Below are 25150 nucleotides of genomic sequence, written 5' to 3'. Positions count from 1 at the left end.
CATGAGGGTGGTATGGGGGCCCGACGTCCACAGGTGGGGGTTGTGCTTACAGCGCAAAACCGTGCAGGACGTTTGGCATTTGCCAGAGAACACCAAGATTGGCAAATTCGCACTGGCGCCCTGTGCTCTTCACAGATGAAAGCAGGTTCACAATGAGCACATGTGACAGACGCGACAGAGTCTGGAGACGCCGTGGAGAACGTTCTGCTGCCTGCAACATCCTCCAGCATGACCGGTTTGGCGGTGGGTCAGTCATGGTGTGGGGTGGCATTTCTTTGGGGTTGCCGCACAGCCCTCCATGTGCTCGCCAGAGGTAGCCTGACTGCCATTAGGTACCGAGATGAGATCCTCAGACCCCTTGTGAGACCATATGCTGGTGCGGTTGGCCCTGGGTTCCTCCTAATGCAAGACAATGCTAGACCTCATGTGGCTGGAGTGTGTCAGCAGTTCCTGCAAGAGGAAGGCATTGATGCTATGGACTGGCCCGCCCGTTCCCCAGACCTGAATTCAATTGAGCACATCTGGGACATCATGTCTCGCTCCATCCACCAACGCCACGTTGCACCACAGACTGTCCAGGAGTTGGAGGATGCTTTAGTCCAGGTCTGGGAGGAGATCCCTCAGGAGACCATCCGCCACCTCATCAGGAGCATGCCCAGGTGTTGTAGGGAGGTCATACAGGCACGTGGAGGCCACACACACTACTGAGCCTCATTTTGACTTGTTTTAAGGACATTACATCAAAGTTGGATCAGCCTGTAGTGTGGTTTTCCACTTTAAATTTTGAGTGTGACTCCAAATACAGACCTCCATGGGTTGATAAATTGGATTTCCATTGATTATTTTTGTGTGATTTTGTTGTCAGCACATTCAACTATGTAAAGAAAAAAGTATTTAATAAGATTGTTTCTTTCATTCAGTTCTAGGATGTGTTGTTTAAGTGTTCCCTTTATTTTTTTGAGCAATATGTAAATAAATATGTAAATAAATAAATCATATTGGTTGCAAGAATGTTGTATAATAATTTCAAATGTAAAAACTCTGGTGTACTTGCTACTCTCCAAGAATATATCCCCTCCCCTATCCTGCTAACCGCAGGCTCCAACCAGAACAGTACCTTCTCAGAGTAAATGGAGGGAGCGCTGATGGGGTTGATGACCACCATGTTGGGTCCAGCGTGGGAGTGGATGAGGTTGCCCCCGTAGCGCTGGCGCAGGGTGTGCATCACACTGGACTCATTGAGGTACTGCAGCGAGGACAGGTCCTCCACGCGGTCAAACGATGGAGGGTTTGCCTACACACATGGGTTAGAGGACAGCGTTCAAAGAGGTGATACACCACTTCTCTTCAGATAATGACCCAATAAAAGTACTCAGATCCAATAGGAGAACAATTCAATTAGGTGCACTTCAGGGGCCAATCACCATGTACATTTTGGTGAGTTTAGGTTTACCTTCTCCACATCATCCTCATGCACATCCAGCAACGAGCCGTCGCTCTCCAGTCTGATCTTGACTGTCCCCTCTGGCAGACTGCCTGGCTCCGTCTTCAACAGGGTCGCTGTGGTGACCAGTCAGAACAGATTCAGTATCATTATGATCTACAGCCACAGAGAAAATGTTTGTCTAGGCTGCATCATGTGTTATATTGAACACATTTACAAATTCAATACCAGTATGGCTTATTACTTCAGTCAGGATATCAAGAGCAAATTGAACATGCTTAAATGTTGATCATATTGGGGTGTATGTTGGCGTTCATCTCTACTAACCCAAGGAAAATCCATCCTTGTGAATCAGCCACACTTTCTCAGTCCCGTACCAGGCCTTCTCAGCAGCTATCTGCTCCTCAGTCTTCACCTGTGAGAGAGCAGGCCCAGACAGGGTTAGTACATTTCTAAAAGAAGAAAAGCTAGAAGGCAGGCGCAGAGGTGTACAGTGCAGTTGGAAAGTATCCAGACCCCTTGACTTTTTCCACACTTTATGTTACAGCCTTATTCTAAAAATAGATTTAAAAAAAAATGTTTTAATCCTCAATCTACACAAAATACCCCATTATGACAAAGCGAAAACAGGTTTCATTTTTTTGCAAACGTAATAAAAACTACCTTATTTACATAAGTTTTCATACCCTTTGCCAGTGAGACACGAAATTGAGCTCAGGTGCATCCTGTTTCCATTGATCATCCTTGAGATGCTTCTACAACATGACTGGAGTGCACCTGTGGTAAATTAAATTGATTGGACATGATTTGGAAAGGCACCCACACCTGTCAAAATAAAAAGGTCCCATTGTTGACAGTGAATGTCAGAGCAAAAACCAAGCCATGAGGTCAAAGTAATTGTCCGTAGAGCTCAGAGAAAGGATTGTGTCAAGGCACAGATCTGGGGAAGGGTAGCAAAACATTTCTGCAGCATCGAAGGGCCGCAAGAACACAGTGGCCTCCGTCATACTTAAATGGAAGAAGTTTTGAACCACCAAGATTCTTCCCTCTGGAGCTCTCTGACAGAGCTCCAGATTTCCTCTGGAGGACAACCATCTCTGCAGCACTCCACCAATAAGGCCTTTATGGTAGGGTGGCCAGACAGAAACCACTCCTCAGTAAAAGGCATATGACAGCCCACTTGGAGTTTGCCAAAAGGAACCTAAAGACTCTCAGACCATGAGAAACAAGATTCTCTGGTCTGATGAAACCAAGATTGAACTCTTTGGCATGAATGCCAAGCGTCACATCTGGAGGAAACCTGGCACCATCCCTACGGTGAAACATGGTGGTGTCAGCATTATGCTGTGGGGATGTTTTTCAGCGACAGGGAGACAGACAGACTAGTCAGGATCGAGGGAAAGATGAACGGAGCAAAGTACAGAGATCCTTGATGAAAAACTGCACCAGAGTGCTAAGGACCTCAGACTGGGGCAAAGGTTCACCTTCCAACATGACAATGAACTTAAGCACACAGCCAAGACAACGCAGGAGTGGCTTCGGGACAAGTCTCAATGTCCTTGAGTGGCCCAGCCAGAGCCCAGACTTGAACCCAATCGCACATCTCTGGAGACCTGAAAATAGCTGTGCAGCGACACTCCCCATCCAACCTGACAGAGCCTGAGAGGATCTGCATTGAATGGGAGAAACTCCACAAATACAGGTGTGCCAAGCTTGTAGCGTCATACCCAAGAAGACTCAAGGCTGAAATCGCTGCCAAAGATGCTTCAACAAAGTACTGAGTAAACAGTCTGAATACTTATTTAAATGTGATTTTCAGTTTTTTGTACATTTGTAAAAATGTATTTTTTTTTTTTTTTAAACAGTTTTTGCTTTGTCCTTATGGGGTAGCATGTGTAGATTGATGAGTAAAACATGTTTTTTAATCAATTTTATAGTAAGGCTGTAACGTAACAAAATGTATAGAAAGTGAAGGGGTCTGAATACTTCCTGAATGCACTGCATGTATACCCAGAGAGATGACTGAGATAGATGTATTAACACCAGTGGAAAGGTTGTCATGCTCAGTAACCAGACATCTTTAAACTGGAGGACAGGAACAAGTGGGAAAGGGGCTCTGGTTTTGCATTGCAGTGTCATCCTCTCCGTGAGGGAGGAGGAGTTTTGTTCTTCCCCATGGAACACTTGACCCGAACACCCACTCCCCCCACACTCTTACCTCCCAAACCCCCACCTGGCCTCCAGAAAGCCCCTCATGGCCCACTAGGCAGGCCCCTGGTCTCTACTCTGTGTTACCATCAGATCACTCCCTGCAACCAAAGTACTGAGAGCCCACTCTCACTGAAAGGATAGGGAGTCACGAATAAAGCCTGCTACATAACCGAACATCATTACACAGCACAACACATGACTGGACTGGCTTCACCACAAATATTTATGAAGAATGTGAAAGAGATAATATGAACAAACATCATATTACAATTAATCTGTGGATGAACTCGTGCAATTTGAGTTACCAGGTTTTCCTCTAACAGGATCTGAAAATCATACTGAAAAGCAAGCCACATCCCTAGACAAGCATACACTCACTGTAAACCTACTAGACATGGTAAAATACTGAGGAACTCACTTCATCATCAGATAAAAAAGGCTTAATAAGTCATGCATTTCATTAGTTTCTCAATATTCTACCAGTTCATCACAGAAACAAAATCCCTGCTGAGGATGTAGGCTCTGTGATTCCACACACACACAACACGTCCAGGGCAGGACTGAGGGAGATGCATGGGGTATTGCAGTCAGGCATAGCAGTGGGCAGACCTTGGGTTGAGAGGCAGCCGTGTGGGCCACCTGCAGGAGGGCCACGGGGTCCTGATCGACCCATGTCTGGAGGAGGGCAGGAAGAGGGGGTCAATCCAGAGGTCAACTTTAAGGACAATACTGCATGCCCAAAACACATGCCAACAGCCAAGTAACAAGTATCTTTTGTGAATTTGGGTGGAATTTAGGATAACACATGCAGAAAATAACTGACACCCACACGTTGGCTGTGAAAAACAAAATAAAATCACTGTGGTCAACTGAAAGAACACGTTAATCCTTCTAGCTTTACCAGTCTAAATTACTATGTCCAGCCAAGGCCGTCTCTGTGGGAGAGGGTAGGTCATTACTGGGACTCCCTGCACTGCTTCACGGACAGAGGGAAAGACTTCAGTCCACAGCATCATGGTGAGGGAACATGTATGGGGTGCATGCAGAACCCCTGGGGGGGGGGGGGGGGTGAGACAGGGGTAGGGGACAGAGAGGTCAGTTAAGAGAGCAGGCGTACACTCCAGCACGAAACATGAGCACACACTCCGGCCAGGCCTTGTGTGAGAGCAGTGACAGGGGACGGACAGTACCTGAGAGACGTCACCGGATACACAGAGAAGAAGAGATGAGACGGCAGAAGGAGGACTGAGGAGATATTAAAAACTGTTTTTAGAGTGGATGTGACAGCTGGGATCTGGAATCAACAGGTACAGTCTCAATCCAACATTAAAGAAAACAGGCTTCAACCTCAGGGGAAATGAAAACCCATTTGTCAGAAAGTGAATGCCAAAAGGACAGAAAACATAAATATCAGAACATAGATAGTCCTGTGGATCGGGCAAATGAGGACCCACACAGGAGCCTTATTCATATGAGACCTTATCCATAGGACTAAGGAGAGCTCCTAAGCCATGATAGGAGGCCATATGGCAGACTGACGTAGGCTATACACTCTAAACTGAAAAGACATAACACTGATGCTGCTAGTCAGGGTTCCAATTACAACACCACAGGGCACCTCCATAATTCAAACCCTGCTGCTAGTGGTCAACACCAGTTTGGGGCCACATCAGACAGTGCACCTGTCCCCATGCTGATGCACAGCAGGGTAGCAGGGGCCCATGGCAAGGTAAGACTGGGTAATAGCACAGCAGATCAGGCAGACATACAGGCGGAAAGAGAGGAAGTTACAGTAGAGCCAGCTCCGGTGAAGTTCTTCCTCAGACGCCTGTGGTTCTCCTCTGTAGGGACCAGCTCCGGAACCTACAGTCGTGGCCGAAAGTTTTGAGAATGACACAAATATTAATTTTGACTAAGTTTGCTGCTTCAGTGTCTTTAGATATTTTTGTCAGATGTTACTATGGAATACTGAAGTATAATTACAAGCATTTCATAAGTGTCAAAGGCTTTTATTGACAATTACATGAAGCAGGCAATATGGTGTTCTATTGTATACCCAACTAAAGGCTTAGGAGATGCCAGTCTTCTATGCTTCATCTCTGAAAAACACCCTGAAAACCCTGAGAGTCAATTACACGGGTGAGGGGAGTGCCACTTGGTTGAGAGAAGAAAAATCTGTGACCTCTAACAACCTAGAAGTAGGTTCCTTGAAGCTTTGACATTACATGCAAAGATGCTACCATCAAAAAGCACACAGCGACGTTACACATCTGAGGCTGGCTTGGTTTCAACTTCAACCTACCAGAGAGGCTGATCAAACCCAGAAGTGAAGCTTAGTCTACATGCAAGAACATCACGCATCTCTACCACTAACATCTTTCCTCTGTCTACAGACAAAATAATCTCTCTTCAGCCTAAAGCTCAGCAGACATCAGTATTAGCAAATGATTAGAAAGACTGTCAGCAATGTGCAGGAATCTACTGAAGGCAAACAAAGATAAAACAAGACTTCCCTTTTGCCGCCAGAATGAAAAGCACAAACTATAAGCCATGGTAGCGGCCTAGAAGTCATGGGCTGAGCAGGGAGAGGTGGTGACAGGAAGGAGGGAGAAAAAAAAGAGGGAGGTAGATGGAGAGATCAACAGAAAGTCTGAAAGTGATAGAAAGTAGGAGATGATATGAGGAAGGACTGGTGTCTTCACACTAGCTACTACCAGCAGGGCAGTAGGAAGATGCAGGCTGAGGCAGCACTGAGGACAGAAGACATAAGGAACAGGATGGAATGGATACATATGAAACAGGGTAGTGAGCCGGCTCGTTCGGCTCAGCTCACCAAAAAGAGACGGCTCTTTAGGCTCCCAAACGGCTCTTTAAAAAAATATATGTTTTGTATTTTTTCAAGTCAAACAGTTTGCCATAGTTTGACTACAATTGGTGTTAAAACAATTGTAATTAAATCATACTCTACCTTAACCACAATGTATTTAAGAAATGCATTGGTTTGTTATGAAAAAGGATGCTATTACACATGTGCATATAAAGTATAACTTTTGTAATGTATATAAAAAGTGCATATAAATGTAACAATTCAAAACGAATACAATCTGAACAGCATAATAATATTGCACCATATCAAAGAAAAATAAATAACAATGTGCAAAACTGCAGCATCCCACTTGAAACATTAAACTGGTTACTCATCAACAGGTGCATTGACAATGGCCAGGGTAGAGATGATGGCATCCTTTGACTCAAGAAATCACTTCAACATATAAAATGTTGAATTCCACCTTGTAGTGCAGTCTTGTTTAGACCTCAGCTCAGGCATCCCCATCTGGCGTTGTGTAGACTTTTGTTTTTCAGCACCTACTGTGATCCTGTGGAAGTATTCCACAGCTGCTTTCACTTTGTCCACAGAGGGCATCATCACCTTCAGAGCATCTCTTACAATCAGGTTGATTGTGTGGGCAAGACATTGATGATGGGTCCATTTAAAAATGTTAATGGCTTTGGTTATGTTAGCTGCATTGTCGCTAACACAAGAGAACACTTTTCCATCTACTTGCCATTCTCAACGGTACCTGAGGCCAAGTTCTCTAAGGTGTGTCTGTCGCTGAACTCAAAGCAGTCCAGAAGACAGCTAGACATCGAAAAATCTTCAATGAAATGACAAATAACCGACATGTAAGAAGTGGTTACCCTTGATGTCCAGCAGTCAGTGGTAAGGCAAACTGCAGTAGCTTTTTGGACTCTTTCCCGCACTGAAACCTGTGTGCTCTCATACAGTTGTGGAATAAGTGATTTTGAAAGGGTTTTCCTGCTTGGAATTGTGTACATTGGATTTAGACTATTGCTGTAATTTCTAAAACCTCTGTCACCCACGATCGAAAATGGCTGGAAATCGGTGGCAATCATTTTAGCCAATGCAATATCAATTTGGCCTTGTTTTGCTACAGACATAGACTTTGGCATAAACTGGTCTAGAGGTCGACCGATTATGATTTTTCGACGCCGATACCAATAATTGGAGGACCAAAAAAAGCCGATACCGATTAAATCGGCTGATTTTTTTTACCTTTATTTGTAATAATGACAATTACAACAATACTGAATGAACACTTATTTCAACTTAATATAATACATAAATAAAATCAATTTAGCCTCAAATAAATAATGAAACACGTTCAATTTGGTTGAAATAATGCAAAAACACAGTGTTGGAGAAGAAAGAAAAAGTGCAATATGTGCCATGTAAAAAAGCTAACGTTTAAGTTTCTTGCTCAGAACATATGAAAGCTGGTGGTTCCTTTTAACATGAGACTTCAATATTCCCAGGTAAGAAGTTTTAGGTTGTAGTTATTCCAGGACTATTTCTCTCTATACGATTTGTATTTCATATACCTTTGACTATTGGATGTTCTTATAGGCACTTTAGTATTGCCAGTGTAACAGTATAGCTTCTGTCCCTCTCCTCGCTCCTACCTGGGCTCGAACCAGGAACACATCGACAACAGCCACCCTCGAAGCAGCGTTACCCATGCAGAGCAAGGGGAACAACTACTCCAAGTCTCAGAGCGAGTGACGTTTGAAATGCTATTAGCGCGTACCCGCTAACTAGCTAGCCATTTCACATCGGTTACACCAGCCTAATCTTGGGAGTTGATAGGCTTGAAGTCATAAACAGCGCAATGCATTGCTAAGAGCTGCTAGCAAAACGCACGAAAGTGCTGTTTGAATGAATGCTTACGAGCCTGCTGGTGCCTACCACTGCTCAGTCAGACTGCTCTATCAAATAGACTTAATTATAATATAATAAACACACAGAAATACGAGCCTTAGGTCATTAATATGGCCGAATCCGGAAACGATCATCTCAAAAACAAAACATTTTTTCCTTAAAGTGAAATACGGAACCGGTCCGTATTTTATCTAACGGGTGGCATCCCTAAGTCTAAATATTCCTGTTACATTGCACAACCTTCAATGGTATGTCATAATGACGTAAAATTCTGGCAAATGAGTTCGCAACGAGCCAGGCAGCCCAAACTGTTGCATATACCCTGACTCTACGTGCAATGAACGCAAGAGCAGTGACACAATTTCATGTTAGCAGGCATAATTAACTAAATATGCAAGTTTAAAAATATATACTTGTGTATTGATTTTAAAGAAAGGCATTGATGTTTATGGTTAGGTACATAGGTGCAACGACAGTGCTTTTTTCGCAAATGCGCTTGTTAAATCATCACCCGTTTGTCGAAGTAGGATGTGATTCGATGAGAAATTAACAGGCACAGCATCGATTATATGCAACGCAGGACACGTTAGAAAAACTAGTAATATCAACCATGTGTAGTTAACTAGTGATTATGTTAAGATTGATAGTTTTTTATAAAGATAAGTTTAATGCTAGCTAGCAACTTACCTTCTTGCTACCCTCACGTAACAGGTAGTCAGCCTGCCATACAGGCTCCTTGTGGAGTGCAATGTAAGGCAGGTGGTTAGAGCGTTGGACTAGTAACCAGAAGGTTGCAAAAACAAATCCCCCCGAACAAGGCAGTTACCCCCGTTCCTAGGCCGTTATTGAAAATAAGAATGTGTTCTTAATCTGACTTGCCTAGTAAAATAAAGGTGAAATAAATAAATAAATAAATATATATATTCTAAAAAAATAAATTATATATATAAATTCAACAAAAAAATCCCCCCAAAAATTAATTAATTAATATATATATATATATATTTTATTCCATTTTTTTTTTTAAATATATATATCCCTTTATTTTTTTGAGCAGTATATATATATATATACACACACACACACACTACTCAAAAAAATAAAGGGAAAACTTAAACAACACATCCTAGATCTGAATCAAAGAAATAATCTTTTTTCTTTACATAGTTGAATGTGCTGACAACAAAATCACAAAAATAATCAATGGAAATCCAATTTATCAACCCATGGAGGTCTGGATTTGGAGTCACACTCAAAATTAAAGTGGAAAACCACACAACAGGCTGATCCAACTTTGATGTAATGTCCTTAAAACAAGTCAAAATGAGGCTCAGTAGTGTGTGTGGCCTCCACGTGCCTGTATGACCTCCCTACAACGCCTGGGCATGCTCCTGATGAGGTGGTGGATGGTCTCCTGAGGGATCTCCTCCCAGACCTGGACTAAAGCATCCGCCAACTCCTGGACAGTCTGTGGTGCAACGTGGCGTTGGTGGATGGAGCGAGACATGATGTCCCAGATGTGCTCAATTGGATTCAGGTCTGGGGAACGGGCGGGCCAGTCCATAGCATCAATGCCTTCCTCTTGCAGGAACTGCTGACACACTCCAGCCACATGAGGTCTAGCATTGTCTTGCATTAGGAGGAACCCAGGGCCAACCGCACAAGCATATGGTCTCACAAGGTGTCTGAGGATCTCATCTCAGTACCTAATGGCAGTCAGGCTACCTCTGGCGAGCACATGGAGGGCTGTGCGGCCCCCCAAAGAACTGCCACCCCACACCATGACTGACCCACCGCCAAACCGGTCATGCTGGAGGATATTGCAGGCAGCAGAACATTCTCCACGGCGTCTCCAGACTCTGTCACATGTGCTCAGTGTGAACCTGCTTTCATCTGTGAAGAGCACAGGGCGCCAGTGGCGAATTTGCCAATCTTGGTGTTCTCTGGCAAATGCCAAACGTCCTGCACGGTGTTGGGCTGTAAGCACAACCCCCACCTGTGGACGTCGGGCTCTCATACCACCCTCATGGAGTCTGTTTCTGACCGTTTGAGCAGACACATGCACATTTGTGGCCTGCTGGAGGTCATTTTGCAGGGCTCTGGCAGTACTTCTCCTGCTCCTCCTTGCACAAAGGCGGAGGTAGCGGTCCTGCTGCTGGGTTGTTGCCCTCCTACGGCCTCCTCCACGTCTCCTGATGTACTGGCCTGTCTCCTGGTAGCGCCTCCATGCTCTGGACACTACGCTGACAGACACAGCAAACCTTCTTGCCACAGCTCGCATTGATGTGCCATCCTGGATGAGCTGCACTACCTGAGCCACTTGTGTGGGTTGTAGACTCCGTCTCAGTCTACCACTAGAGTGAAAGCACCGCCAGCATTCAAAAGTGACCAAAACATCAGCCAGGAAGCATAGGAACTGAGAAGTGGTCTGTGGTCTCCACCTGCAGAACCACTCTTTTATTGGGGGTGTCTTGCTTATTGCCTATAATTTCCACCTGTCGTCTATTCCATTTGCACAACAGCATGTGAAATTTATTGTCAAATAGTGTTGCTTCCTAAGTGGACAGTTTGATTTCACAGAAGTGTGATTGACTTGGAGTTACATTGTGTTGTTTAAGTTTTCCCTTTATTTTTTTGAGCAGTGTTATATATATATATAGTAAATCGGGGTCCAAAAATACCGATTGTTATGAAAACTTGAAATCAGCCCTAATTAATTGTCCATTCCGATTAATCGGTCGACCTCTAAACTGGTCCATAGAAGATTGCGTAGCTGTGGGTTACGGAATAGGCCTACTTACATAGGCCTACTTACATCTCCACGTGTGGAGGTGCTGGCTCCTCCACTATCACTAGCAGGCCCGCTAGTTTCTTTAAGCTCCGCTACAGCTAGCGTCACAGTTGGGTGCACAGTTCACATATGCCGGTGTAGGGTGTGCGTAGAACCGGCATTAAATGGGATTTTGTTTTGGCAAATTCTACACTGTGCTGTAACATTGTCTACATTATTAAAATGCATCCAAATGCTACTGTGCTTCCGATTCATTTTCCAGCTGTTGTTTTCACAGCTGTCCTTCCTCTCTCTCCTCGGCTGCTAAGTGTGTGACTGAGCGAGTTAGCTCGGCCCTCCCTCACGCATCTTTGGTTCATTGGTTGACACTGCGTGTCTGATTGACAGGAACAACAGGTGAGGCTGTTAGTCTGAGCAGACAGTCAGAACGAATATGGGTGCATGAGCATTTAGGCCTATATAATTGTATTTCTTTTTTCATTCTTTGAATTAGTTAATTCTATTCATTTAAATCTTTTGATTATTCATATCTTAATTTTTTTATAAATAGATTCGGCTCTTCTGATATGTGAGCCGGCTCCCAACGTTCACCTACATGAGCCGCTCTTAGTGATGGGTCGTTCAAACGAGTCGGCTCTAGTACAGGGAGACAGGAGATACAAGGATACCTCAGGGAGACAGGACATCACTTTACATTCACACTACGGAAACAGATCAACCTTTTGCAAATATTTTTTTTCATCTAAAAATAAAATAAATACATTCACAGCTATTGTTATCATGATATGTTCAAATATTCTACTCTGCTCTTATTTGACTAAAGTACTATGTCCAGTGGTGATTTTAGCATGTAAATCTTGCTGGGCCATACTCTTTCCCCCCCCCCCAAAAAAAAGTTTTATACCAGCAAAGTCTCTACAACAATAAAAAACAACACATTAATTGTACTATAACAGTGACAAATGGTGCCCACAAACTGTTAGGGCCTACATAAAGCTGTCCCAACAGCAGAGTCCCAACACCTTATCACTGCTACACCTGGCCATCAGTGGAGCCTTGTCAGGCAGCGAAACAGTTCATTCAGCCTAATTTACTGCCTTTAAAATATACATAAAAGTGAGATGGCTGACTTGCATCAACAAATGTGGTTTCTACTGACAATTAAGACATACAAACTACAGCATATGGGGATGATGAGTGGATAAGGAGCAATCCGTAATTTCGATTAAGACATTAATGAGCGAACTAGGACGGACATACTGTAGTCAATATAACTATTTGTTCAACACTTTTGAAACGTAGAGCGACAGAATTCAGAACATGGGCCGTTCTTAGTGTTCTCCCAGTACACCAAGTAAGAACCTTAGGATAAATAAGGGGGGCATATAAGCAGACAATGAAAGCTCTTACAATATTCGATGACATTTCTCCAAAAACAGGCTATAGGCTAAAATGTGCACCACCAAGTCAGAAAAGTAGGCTAAAGTTTGAGGGAATTTTTTTTTTTTGAATTTTTTTTTCTTTTAAAGAATCAACCAAATGTTAAGGTGAGGCACATGGGCTATTAACAGCTTACTGCACAACACACATAGTATTACTTTCTTAGCTACAGTATACATTTCTAAATTTCTGAGTGATTAAAACATAACAAAATCAATGGGGGTCCCATGCCATAACATTTTGGGAATACCCGTTTTTATTTTGGTGGTTATGTTTTAAATTACTCAGATATCATAAGAACACGGCATAAGCCATGGCAAAATGTTTAGAATTGCAGGAAATTTTAAAACTGCACAATTTGCTCAGACCGCGCCATTGGTCGCGTCCATTACCATGCCGGCCCCCCAACGCTAACTATGCCACCACTGCTAAAAAAAAAAATCCTAGGGGAAACACTGAAGTCAAAACCCTCGGCCCTTTCGAACCATACACAGAAGAAGTAGGATGAAGACTGAGAACTACATTCATGAGGTGTCAAACCAACAGGACCACAGTTTGAAGGCGATAAACACAACTGCAAGCATCTGTCATGCTAATGACTGAGCCAATGAAGAGCTCATCTTGATTTAGAAACATACATTTGGACAAATGATGTATTCAGCATATAAAAGGCATCAGAAAAGCATTGATCAGTAGATTTTAGCCTCAGTTCACAGACAACCACTAGAGGGACATCTTACTTTGCTCTTCATTCACTGAGTTTCACTTTGCTTCTAACACCACACGAGGGAGCTATAGCTCCAAAACATTGAGGTCTGCTTCTTCAATTCTAGAAAGGTTTCAGTTACTGCCCTATATTCAACATTCATATGAATAGTCATTTTACCTGAATTAGGAGTTGAAAAATACATCACACTACATTGATAACTAAATATTTAGCCTGTCGCTGAGAAAAAAATATTACTGCAGAATAAAATTCCCCTAAATAAAGGTACTTTTTAAAAACATTTAAATGCCCTGTGAGAAAACCAGTGACATAACACATGGTCTATGCCTGGCCTGGAGGGAGAGCAGAGTGTTCAGCTTCTGATTGGGTGTGGTGGGCAGGGGGAGTGGCTCCAGGAGGATAACATGGAACTGCAGGCAGTGCATACGGGCTAGACCAAACTGGTGGAATCTGTCTGCTGTAGCACAGCCTAGCCTGCTAATCCATCCCCACAGTGTGCGTGCGTGTGCGTGTGACAGCGTGTGGCTGACTATCTACACATGTTGAAACTGAAGCAGGACCCATGGGATTTATGAGATGAGATTCTGTCATGACCATGACCCAGACTATACAGTCACAGTAAATAGACCTGATCACAAACACTCATAGAAAGCAGGCCGAGAGTTAACATTAAACACACCATGCAGATGGGGAGTAGCCTACAAACAACCTGATAACACTCTGTTAGAAAGAGGTGTGATCACACGCAAGGCTGACAAATGACTTGCGAGGAAGTGATTCTCAAGCTCAATTAACAAGGTGTAAATGAGCCTTTATTACAGGAATGTTAGATTATAACATGGCAAAGAGTTATTATTGTATTCAGCTGGTGAGAATAGAGTCATTTACCAGGAGGTGAAAAGACACTTCCACACATTAAAACTGCCTCATCATCATTTGGGAGAGCAAAGTGTGAGCGGAAGCAGAAGGGAAATGGAAGCAGACAGACAGCAGGTCTATGGAAGATGACAGACAGGGAGAGCCTGAGAGGAGTGTCACAGAGACAGAGGGAACAGTGTTAGAGACAAAGAGGTCACTGCCAACAGGCTATGGTCTCAGAGACATGCGAGGATACATTTGTGTTGTCTGTTCCCAAAAATGTTTGTACCATGCTTTGTGCAGCTACCATGTTGTGCTGCTGCCATTTTGCTACCATGTTTTTGCCATGTTGTGATGCTACCATGCTGTATTATCATGTGTTGCTGCCATGTATGTTGTTGTCTTAGGTCTCTTTGTGTAGTGTTGTGGTGTCTCCCTTGTCGCGATGTGTGTTTTGTCCTATCATTTCATTTTTAATTCCAGCCCCCATCCCCGCAGGAGGCCTTTTGGTAGTCCGTCATTGTAAATAAGAATATGTTCTTAACTGACTTGCTTAGTTTAAGAAAAGGTTAAATAAAAAATATATTATAAAACAAAAAGGCACACCATGCTCCCCTCACTGCCACTAAGGACTCCATTTTATCCCCTTCAGCCTGCCACTCAGGGCACTGCACGACACATCCTCTCAGTCCACACGCACACCAACTCTCAACACCCTCACACACTAACACACACACTAACACGTGGCAGTATGGATCCATTCACTGGTCTGAATAGATGGGTGTGAGGGAGAGCATGGAGAGGGGGGCAGAGAGACCCACACACAGGGAAATGGAACAGATTCAACCCAAGGTGCACTACACTAGGGGTGGGACTGGGTGATAAAAAGCAATTACAACACCACATTTCACTTTCTCTCCACAGAGGGTTTCAGGGCAATAACAATAGCTTTGTAGGCCATTCCAGACACAAAAAACACAGTGATGATTAAGAGCAATGGCAGCCGCCATCAGAAATCTGAAAAACTGAGGGTCTCTATAAGTACTGATGTTTAAACACAGCAGAAAGAGGAAGACTATGTCAATGAAATTCCTCAGCAGTCCAACAGACCCACTGTTCAGACAACCACACACAGCTTTGTTCATGAATGTTTCCTGAGAGATATGTAAATGCAAATATATCATTCCCTTCCTGATTTAAACTGGCTGGCCTATATGAGAGGGCAGTGTGGAGCTTGACGGGCTACAGTGGTAGGGGTCATGACCTCTGGCAACAGCCTCTGTCCTATGATAATAAGAACACTTGTGTTAATCTCCTCTTTACAATGAGGAAAAGCCTGGAGGAGGAGGAAGTGGTTACTGTAGTCCAGCCCCTCCAGTAAACCTGACAGCTCTATTATTAGCCGTGGAGCCCCGCCCATCTAATCCCAGCGTCTGTACTAATACTGAGTGTTTACTGTGACAGCCTAGCATCGCCTCACTGGGACTGGAGATTTTATTGAACTGATTCGAAGTGGATTTAACAAGTGACATCAATAAGGAATCATAGCTTGTTAAATCCACTTCGAATCAGTGTAGCTGAAGGGGTGGAGACAGGTTAAAGAAGGATTTCTAAGCCAAGAGACAATTGATACATGGATTCTGTCAAGAACAGCAATGTTGCAGTTCTTGACACAAACTGGTGCACCTGGCACCTACTACCATACCCCGTTCAAAAGCACTTAAATCTTTTGTCTTGCCCATTCACCCTCTGAATGGCACACAAACAGAATCCATGTATCAAGAACTGCAACATTGCTGGGTTTTTCACACTCAACAGTTACCTGTATGTATCAAGAATGGTCCACCACCCAAAGGACATCCAGCCAACTTGACAACTGGGGAAAGCATTGGAGTCAAAATGGGCCAGCATCCCTGTGTAACACTTTCGACATCTTGTAGAGTCCCTGACCTGACGAATTGAAGCTGTTCTGAGGGCAAAGGGGTGGTGGGGTGCAACTCAATATTATGAAGGTGTTCACACACAGAACAAAAATATGAAAACGCAACAATTTCAAAGATTTAACTGAGTTACAGTTCATATGAGGCAATCAGTCAATTTAAATAAATTCATTAGGCCCTAATCTATGGATTTCACATGACAGGGAATACAGACATGCATCTCTTAGTCAGATACCTCAAAAAAATAATATGGCCGTGGATCAGAAAACCAGTCAGTATCTGGTGTGACCACCCCGCGCCTCATGCAGCGCAACACATCTCCTTCACATAGAGTTGATCAGGCTGTGGAATGTGGCCTGTGGAATGTTGTCCCACTCCTCTATGGCTGTGCGAAGTTGCTGTATATTGGCGGGAACTGGAACACGCTGTCGTACACATTGATCCAGAGCATCCCAAACCTGCTTAAATGGGTGAAATGTCGTGAGTGTGCAGGCCATGGAAGAACTGGGACATTTTCATCTTCGAGGAATTGTGTACAGATCCTTGCGACATGGGGCCGTGCATTATCATGCTGAAACATGAGGTGATGGCGGCGGATGAATAGCACAACATTTTACACCATTTAACAGACGCTCTTATCCAGAGCGACTTACAAATTGGTGCATTCACATTATGATATCCAGTGGAACAACCACTTTACAATAGTACATCTATATCTTTTTTTTTGGGGGGGGGGGGGGGGGTTAGAAGGATTACTTTATCCTATCCCAGGTATTCCTTAAAGAGGTGGGGTTTCAGGTGTCTACGGAAGGTGGTGATTGACTCCGCTCTCCTGGCGTCGTGAGGGAGCTTGTTCCACCATAGGGGTGCCAGAGCAGCGAACAGTTTTGACTGGCCTGAGCGGGAACTGTGCTTCCGCAGAGGTAGGGGGGCCAGCAGGCCAGAGGTGGATGAACGCAGTGCCCTTCTTTGGGTGTAGGGACTGATCAGAGCCTGAAGGTACGGAGGTACCTGCGAGCTTCAACTGGAAGCCAGTGGAGTGTGCGGAGGATCAGGGTGACGTGAGAGAACTTGGGAAGGTTGAACACCAGACGGGCTGCGGCGTTCTGGATGAGTTGTAGGGGTTTAATGGCACAGGCAGGGAGCCCCGCCAACAGCGAGTTGCAGTAATCCAGACGGGAGATGACAAGTGCCTGGATTAGGACCTGCGCCGCTTCCAGTGTAAGGCAGGGTTGTACTCTGCGAATGTTGTAGAGCATGAACCTACAGGATCGGGTCACCGCCTTGATGTTAGCGGAGAACGACAGGGTGTTGTCCAGGGTCACGCCGAGGCTCTTAGCACTCTGGGAGGAGGACACAATGGAGTTGTCAACCGTGATGGCGAGATTATGGAACGGGCAGTCCTTCCCCAGGAGGAAGAGCAGCTCCGTCTTGCCGAGGTTCAGCTTGAGGTGGTGATCCGTCATCCACACTGATATGTCTGCCAGACATGCAGAGATGCGATTCGCCACCTGGTTATCAGAAGGGGGAAAGGAGAAGATTAATTGTGTGTCGTCTGCGTAGCAATGATAGGAGAGCCCATGTGAGGATATGACAGAGCCAAGTGACTTGGTGTATAGCGAGAATAGGAGAGGGCCTAGAACTGAGCCCTGGGGGACACCAGTGGTGAGAGCACGTGGTGCGGAGACGGAGAGAGTGAGCCGCGCCGGAGATGCCCAACTTGGAGAGGAGGATCTGATGGTTCACAGTATCAAAGGCAGCAGATAGGTCTAGAAGGATGAGAGCAGAGGAGAGAGAGTTAGCTTTAGCAGTGCGGAGAGCCTCCGTGACACAGAGAAGAGCAGTCTCAGTTGAATGACCAGTCTTGAAACCTGACTGATTTGGATTAAGAAGGTCATTCTGAGAAAGATAGCAAGAGAGCTGGCCAAGGACGGCACGCTCAAGAGTTTGAGAGAAAAGAAAGGGATACTGGTCTGTAGTTGTTGACATCGGAGGGATCGAGTGTAGGTTTTTTAGAAGGGGTGCAACTCTCGCTCTCTTGAAGACAGAAGGGATGTAGCCAGCGGTCAAGGATGATGGGCCTCAGGATCTCGTCACCATATCCCTGTGCATTCAAATTGACATTGATAAACTCCAAATTGTGTTTGTTGTCCATAACTTATGACTGTCCATACCATAACCTCATCACTCTGTTCACAACGTTGCCATCAGCAAACCACTACCACACAACGCCATACACATGGTCTGCGGCCGGCTTATGGTTGAGAAATTAACAATCAATTCTCTGACAACAGCTCTGGTAGACATTCCCTCCAGTCAGCACGTCAATTGTACGCTCCCTCAAAATTTGAGACATCTGTGGCATTGTGTTGCTGACAAAACTGCACAAGGTGCACCTGTGTAATGATCATGCGGTTTAATCAGCTTTGTGATAATCCATCCACCTGACAGGTGTGGCATATCTTGGCAATGGAGAAATGCTCACTAACAGGGATGTAAGCACATTTTTGCACAAAATTTGAGAGGAATAAGCTTCTTGTGTGTAAGGAAAAATTCTGGGATCTTTTATTTCAGCTCATGACACATGGGACCAACACTTTACATGGTGTTTTTATATTCTGTTAAGTACACACATTACACAGTACACACAGGCTTAAAATGCCTTAGATGGTTCTTTGGTCCCACCCCACACATATGCGGAGACCTCACCTAGGTCTCTGATGCCTCCAGAGACGAAACCTCTCGTCGTCACCCAACGCATAGGTTTACCTCCACTGTACTCACATTCTACCATACCCGTCTGTACATTATGCCTTGAATCCATTCTACCACGCCCAGAAATATGCTCCTTTTATTCTCTGTACACAACGCACTAGACGACTAGTTCTTATAGCCTTTAGCCGTACCCTTATCCCACTCCTCCTCTGCTCCTCTGGTGATGTAGAGGTTAACCCAAGCCCTGTAGCCCCCAGTTCCACTCCTATTCCCCAGGCGCTATCATTTGTTGACTTCTGTAACCATAAAAGCCTTGGTTTCATGCATGTTAACATCAGAAGCCTCTTCCCTAAGTTTTTTTTTTTCACTGCTTTGGTACACTCCGCCAACCCTGATGTCCTAGCCGTGTCTAAATCCTGGCTTAGGAAGGCCACCAAAAATTCTGAAATGTCCATCCCCAAGTACAACACTTTCCACCAAGATAGAACTGCCAAAGTGGGTGGAGTTTCAATCTACTGCAGAGACAGCCTGCAGAGTTATGTCATGTTATCCAGGTCTGTGCCCAAACAGTTTGAGCTTCTACTTTTAAAAATCCACCTTTAAAATAAATAAATCTCTCACTGTTGCCGCTTGTTATAGACCCCCCTCAGCCCCCACTATATCCTGGACACCATATGTGAATTAATCGCCCCCCCACCTATCTTTAGAGTTTGTACTGTTAGACGACCTAAACTGTGATATGCTTAACACCCCGGCCGTCCTACAATCTAAGCTAGATGCCCTCAATCTCACACAAATTATCATGGAACCTACCAGGTACAACCCTAAATCCGTAAACACGGGCACCCTCATAGAGATCATCCTGACCAACTTGCCCTCTAAATACACCTCTGCTGTCTTCAACCAGGATCTCAGCGATCACTGCCTCATTGCCTGCGTCCTTAATGGGTCAGTGGTCAAACGACCACCCCTCATCACTGTCAAATGCTCCCTAAAACACTTCAGCGAGCAGGCCTTTCTAAAACGACCTGGCCCGGGTATCCTGGAAGGATACTGACCTCATTCTATCAGTAGAGGATGCCTGGTTATGCTTTAAAAAAAGTGCTTTCCTCACCATTTTAAATAAGCATGCCCCATTAAATTTTTTTTAACTAAGAACAGATTTAGCCCTTGGTTCACTCCAGACTTGAGTGCCCTTGACCAGCACAAAAACATCCTATGGCATACTGCATTAGCATCAAATAGCCCCCGTGATATGCAACTTTTCAGGGAAGTTAGGAACCAATATACACAGGCAGTTAGGAAAGCAAAGGCTAGCTTTTTTTAAATAGAAATTTGCATCCTGTAGCAAACTCCAAAAAGTTCTAGGGCACTGGAGAATAAAGTCCATGGCGAATAAGAGCACCTCCTTCCAGCTGCCTACTGCACTGAGGCTAGGAGATGATTGTGGACTACAGGAAAAGGAGGACCGAGCACGTCCCCATTCTCGTCAACGGGGCTGTAGTGGAGGAACTTGAGAGCTTCAAGTTCCTTGGTGTCCACATCAACAAACTAGAATGGTCCAAACACACCAAGACAGTCGTGAAGAGGGCACAACAAAGCCTATTCCCCCTTAGGAAACTAAAAAGATTTGGCATGGGTCCTGAGATCCTCAAAAGGTTCTACAGCTGCAACATCGAGAGCATCCTGACTGGTTGCATCACTGCCTCGCACGGCAATTGCTCAGCCTCTGACCGCAAGGCACTACAGAGGGTAGTGCGTACAGCCCAGTACATCACTGGGGCTAATCTGCCTGCCATCCAGAACCTCTACACAAGGTGGTGTCAGAGGAAGGTCCTAAAAATTGTCAAAGAACCCAGCCACCCCAGTCATAGACTGTTCACTCTACTACCGCATGGCAAGCGATACCAGAGTGCCAAGTCTAAGACAAAAAGGCTTCTCAACAGTTTTTACCCCCAAGCCATAAGACTCCTGAACAGGTAATCAAATGGCTACCCGGACTATTTGCATTGTGTGCCCCCCCAACCCCTCTTTTTATGCTGCTGCTACTACTACTACTACTCTCTGTTTATCATATATGCATAGTAACTTTAAATATGCATTCATGTACATACTACCTCAATTGGGCCGACCAACCAGTGCTCCCGCACATTGGCTAACTGGGCTATCTGCAGTGTCCCGCCACCCACCAACCCCTCTTTTACACTACTGCTACTCTCTGCCTTCCCTGTGGCTCAGTTAGTAGAGCATGGTGTTTGCAACGCCAGCATGGTGTGTGCAACGCCAGGGTTGTGGGTTCAATTCCCACGGGGGCCAGTACAAAAAAAATGCATGAAATGAAATGTATGCATTCACTACTGTAAGTCGCTCTGGATAAGAACATCTGCTAAATGACTAAAATGTAAATCATATATGCATAGTCACTTTAACCATATCTACATGTACATACTACCTCAAATCAGCCTGACTAACCGGTGTCTGCATGTAGCCTCACTCCTTTTATAGCCTCCCAACTGTATATAGCATGTCTTTTTACGGTTGTTTTATTTCTTTACTTACCTACTGTTCACCTAATACCTTATTTGCACTTTTGGTTAGAGCTTGTAAGTAAGCATTTCACTGTAAGGTCTACACGTTGTATTCGGCGCATGTGACAAATAAACTTTGATTTGAGAAAACTGTCACCGCCGATAAATCTACAATAATCAAGAATTTCAATAAGCATTTTTCTACGGCTGGCCATGCTTTCCACCTGGCTACCCCTACCCCAGTTAACAGCTCTACACCCCCCACAGCAACTTGCCCAAGCCTCCCCCATTTCTCCTTCACCAAAATCCAGATAGCTGATGTTCTGAAAGAGCTGCAAAATCTGGACCCCTACAAATCAGCTGGGCTAGACAATCTGGACGCTCCCTTTCTAAAATTATCCGCCGCAATTGTTGCAACCCCTATTACTAGCCTGTTCAACCTCTCTTGTATCGTCTGAGATCCCCAAAGATTGGAAAGCTGCCGCGGTCATCCCCCTCTTCAAAAGGGGGAGACACTCTAGACCCAAACTGTTACAGACCTACATCTATCCTACACTGCCTTTAAGGTCTTCGAAAGCCAAGTTAACAAAACAGATCACCGACCATTTCGAATCCCACCGTACCTTCTCCGCTATGCAATCTGGTTTCCGAGCTGGTCATGGGTGCACCTCAGCCACACTCAAGGTACTAAACGATATCATAACCACCATCGATAAAAGACAATACTGTGCAGCCGTATTCATTGACCTGGTCAAGGCTTTCGACTCGGTCAATCACCGCATTCTTATCGGCATACTCAATAGCCTTGGCTTCTCAAATGACTGCCTCGGCTGGTTCACCAACTACTTCTCTGATAGAGTTCAGTGTGTCAACTCGGAGAGCCTGTTGTCCGGACCTCTGGCAGTCTCTATGGGGGTGTCACAGGGTTCAATTCTCGGGCCGACTCTTTTCTCTGTATATATCAATGATGTCGCTCTAGCTGCTGGTGATTCTCTGATCCACGTCTACACATTCTGTAAACATCTGGCCCTTCTTTGGACACTATGTTAACAAACCTCCAGACGAGCTTCAATGCCATACAACTCACCTTCCGTGGCCTCCAACTGCTTTTAAATGCAAGTAAAACTAAATGCATGCTCTTCAACCGATCGCTACCCGGACCTGTCCACCCGTCTAGCATCACTACTCTGGATGGTTTTGACTTAGAATATGTGGACAACTACAAATACCTAGGTGTCTGGTTAGACTGCAAACTCTCCTTCCAGACTCACATTAACTTCCCTAGGGTAGGGGGCAGCATTCGGAATTTTGGATTTAAAGCATGCCCAAATTAAACTGCCTACTACTCAGGCCCAGAAGCTAGGATATGCATATAAATTGGTGGATTTGGATAGAAACACTAAAGTTTGCAAAACTGTTAAAATAATGTCTGTGAGTATAACAGAACTGATATGGCAGGTGAAAACCTGAGGAAAATCCATCCAGGAAGTACTATTATTTTGAAAGGCTGTTTTTCCATTGAAAGCCTATCCACCATACAAAGACTTAGGACCCAGTTCACAATCTCTATGGCTTCTTCTACATGTGGCCAGATTTTAGGCATCGTTTCAGGCTTTTACTCTGAAAAATGAGGGAGATACAGCACTTTCAATGAGTGGACAGTGGAAATTTCCAGACATGAGTCCAGCTCGTGATTGGGAGCGCGCCTTTCTTGTTTCTCCTTTTCTATTGACGAAGCTTTTGTCCGGTTGAAATATTATTGATTATTTATAACAAAAACCTGAGGATTGATTTTAAACATCGTTTGACATGTTTCTACGAACTTCTATTGTACTTTTTTGACTTTGTCTGGATGTTGAGAGCGCACTTTGTGCCTTTGGATTACTGAACTAAACGCACCAACAAAACAGAGGTTTTTGGACATAAAGAGGGACATTATCGAAACAAAACGAACATTTATTGTGTAACATGGAGTCCTGGGAGTGCCACCAGATGATCAAAGGTTAGTGATTAATTTCATCTCTATTTCTGACTTTTGGGAGTCCTCTCCTTGGCTGAAAAATTTCTATGGTTTCTTGTGGCTAGGCGCTGTCCTAACATAATCGCTTGGTGTGCTTTCGCCGTAAAGACTTTTTGAAATCGGACACTGTGGTTGCATTAACAAGAATTGTATCTTTAAAATGGTGTATAATACTTGTATGTTTGAGGAATTTTAATTATGGGATTTCTGTTTGAATTTGGCGCCCTGCAATTTCACTGGCTGTTGTCGAGGTGGGACACTAGTGTCCCAATGATACCAGAAAGGTTAAGCATCTCCAATCCAAAATTAAATCTAGAATCAGCTTCCTATTTTGCAACAAAGCATCCTTCACTCATGCTGCCAAACATACCATCATAAAACTAACTATCCTACCGATCCTTGACTTCGGCGATGTCATCTACAAAATAGCCTCCAACACTCTACTCAGTAAACTAGATTTAGTCTATCACAGTGCCATCCGTTTTGTCACCAAAGCCCCATTTCCTACCCACCACTGCGACCTGTATGCTCTCGTTGGCTGGTCCTCACTACATATTCGCCGCCAAACCCACTGGCTCCAGGTCATCTATACGTCTTTGCTAGATAAAGCCCTGCCTTATCTCAGCTCACTGGTCACCATAGCAGCACCCACCCGTAGCACACGTTCCAGCAGGTATATTTCACTGGTCACCCCCAAAGCCAACTCCTGCTTTGGCCACCTTTCCTTCCAGTTCTCTGCTGCCAATGACTGGATCGAATTGCAAAAAACATAAAAATAAATTTAAAAAATACAATCACTGAAGCTGGAGATTCATATCTTCCTCAACTTATGCATTGGCTGTCAGACCATCTTACAGATTATTGCACCTGTACATAGACCATCTGTAAATAGCCCTGCAAACTACCTCATCCCCATATTGTTTTTGTTTTTTTGCTCCTTTGCACCCCAGTATCTCTACTTGCACATTCATCTTCTGCACATCTATCACTCCAGTGTTTAATTGCTAAATTGTCATTATTTCGCCACTATGGCCTATTTATTGCCTTATCTCCCTAATCTTACTTAATTTGCACACACTGTATATAGACTTTTGTATTGTGTTATTGACTGTACGTTTGTTTATTCCATCTGTAACTCTGTTGTTTGTGTCGCACTGCTTTGCTTTATCTTGGCCAGGTCACAGTTGTAAATGAGAACTTGTTCTCAACTGGCCTACCTGGTTAAATAAAAACATTATTTGAGTTGTCCGGAGTCCAACGTATTTACATATGCACACACATCACCAGGTGTCCTGGTGTGCCACAGAGTGAGAGAGGAATGTCAGTCTGAGAAGTATGTGGGTCTTAGTGGTATAGACAGGGGGCAGGCCTCATCTTGTCAGAGATGGTTGGCGCTTCCATTCCAAAATTACTTAGCATTCTCATAATCCCATAAAACACAAACATCCTCCTGTAAAACAATATTCCTAAAATTCATGTCATATTCATTATATTTTTATGTATTGTTCCAGCAACTCAGTATTTATATTGTGTTTGTACTTTGAACAGTTTAGAAAGTGTAGCAACAGTGAACAAACTAAGGGGACGACACACTGATACAGAGTACTGATAGGGAGCACAGACTGGAACTACTGAGTAAGGATCAGGTAGTCAGAGTAACTGATAGCTACGCCTTAATTCATTTAAACATCTGCCAAGATGGTCAAATTAAGCTACTGGTATGCTAACAAACCTGTAA

General features: G+C 44.2%; 1 protein-coding gene across 1 annotated transcript in view; it reads right to left on the bottom strand.

Annotated features, from left to right (window-relative positions):
- Nucleotides 1-25150, bottom strand: part of LOC106568078 (unconventional myosin-XVIIIa) — a 111442-nt gene that overhangs the window by 69508 nt on the left and 16784 nt on the right. Inside the window, exons 3-5 of the mRNA XM_014138085.3 lie at nt 1772-1859; nt 1454-1560; nt 1118-1294 (exon numbers count right to left, since the gene is read on the bottom strand). Of these exons, the coding sequence (XP_013993560.1) occupies nt 1118-1294; nt 1454-1560; nt 1772-1859 (372 nt within the window). The remainder of the gene's footprint in view (nt 1-1117; nt 1295-1453; nt 1561-1771; nt 1860-25150) is intronic.

Source organism: Salmo salar, chromosome 13 (assembly GCF_965601325.2).
Source record: "Salmo salar chromosome 13, fSalSal1, whole genome shotgun sequence".
NCBI classification, from domain to species: domain Eukaryota; kingdom Metazoa; phylum Chordata; class Actinopteri; order Salmoniformes; family Salmonidae; genus Salmo; species Salmo salar.
Note: the sequence above shows the minus strand (reverse complement) of the source record. Positions and strands in the feature narration are given on the sequence as shown.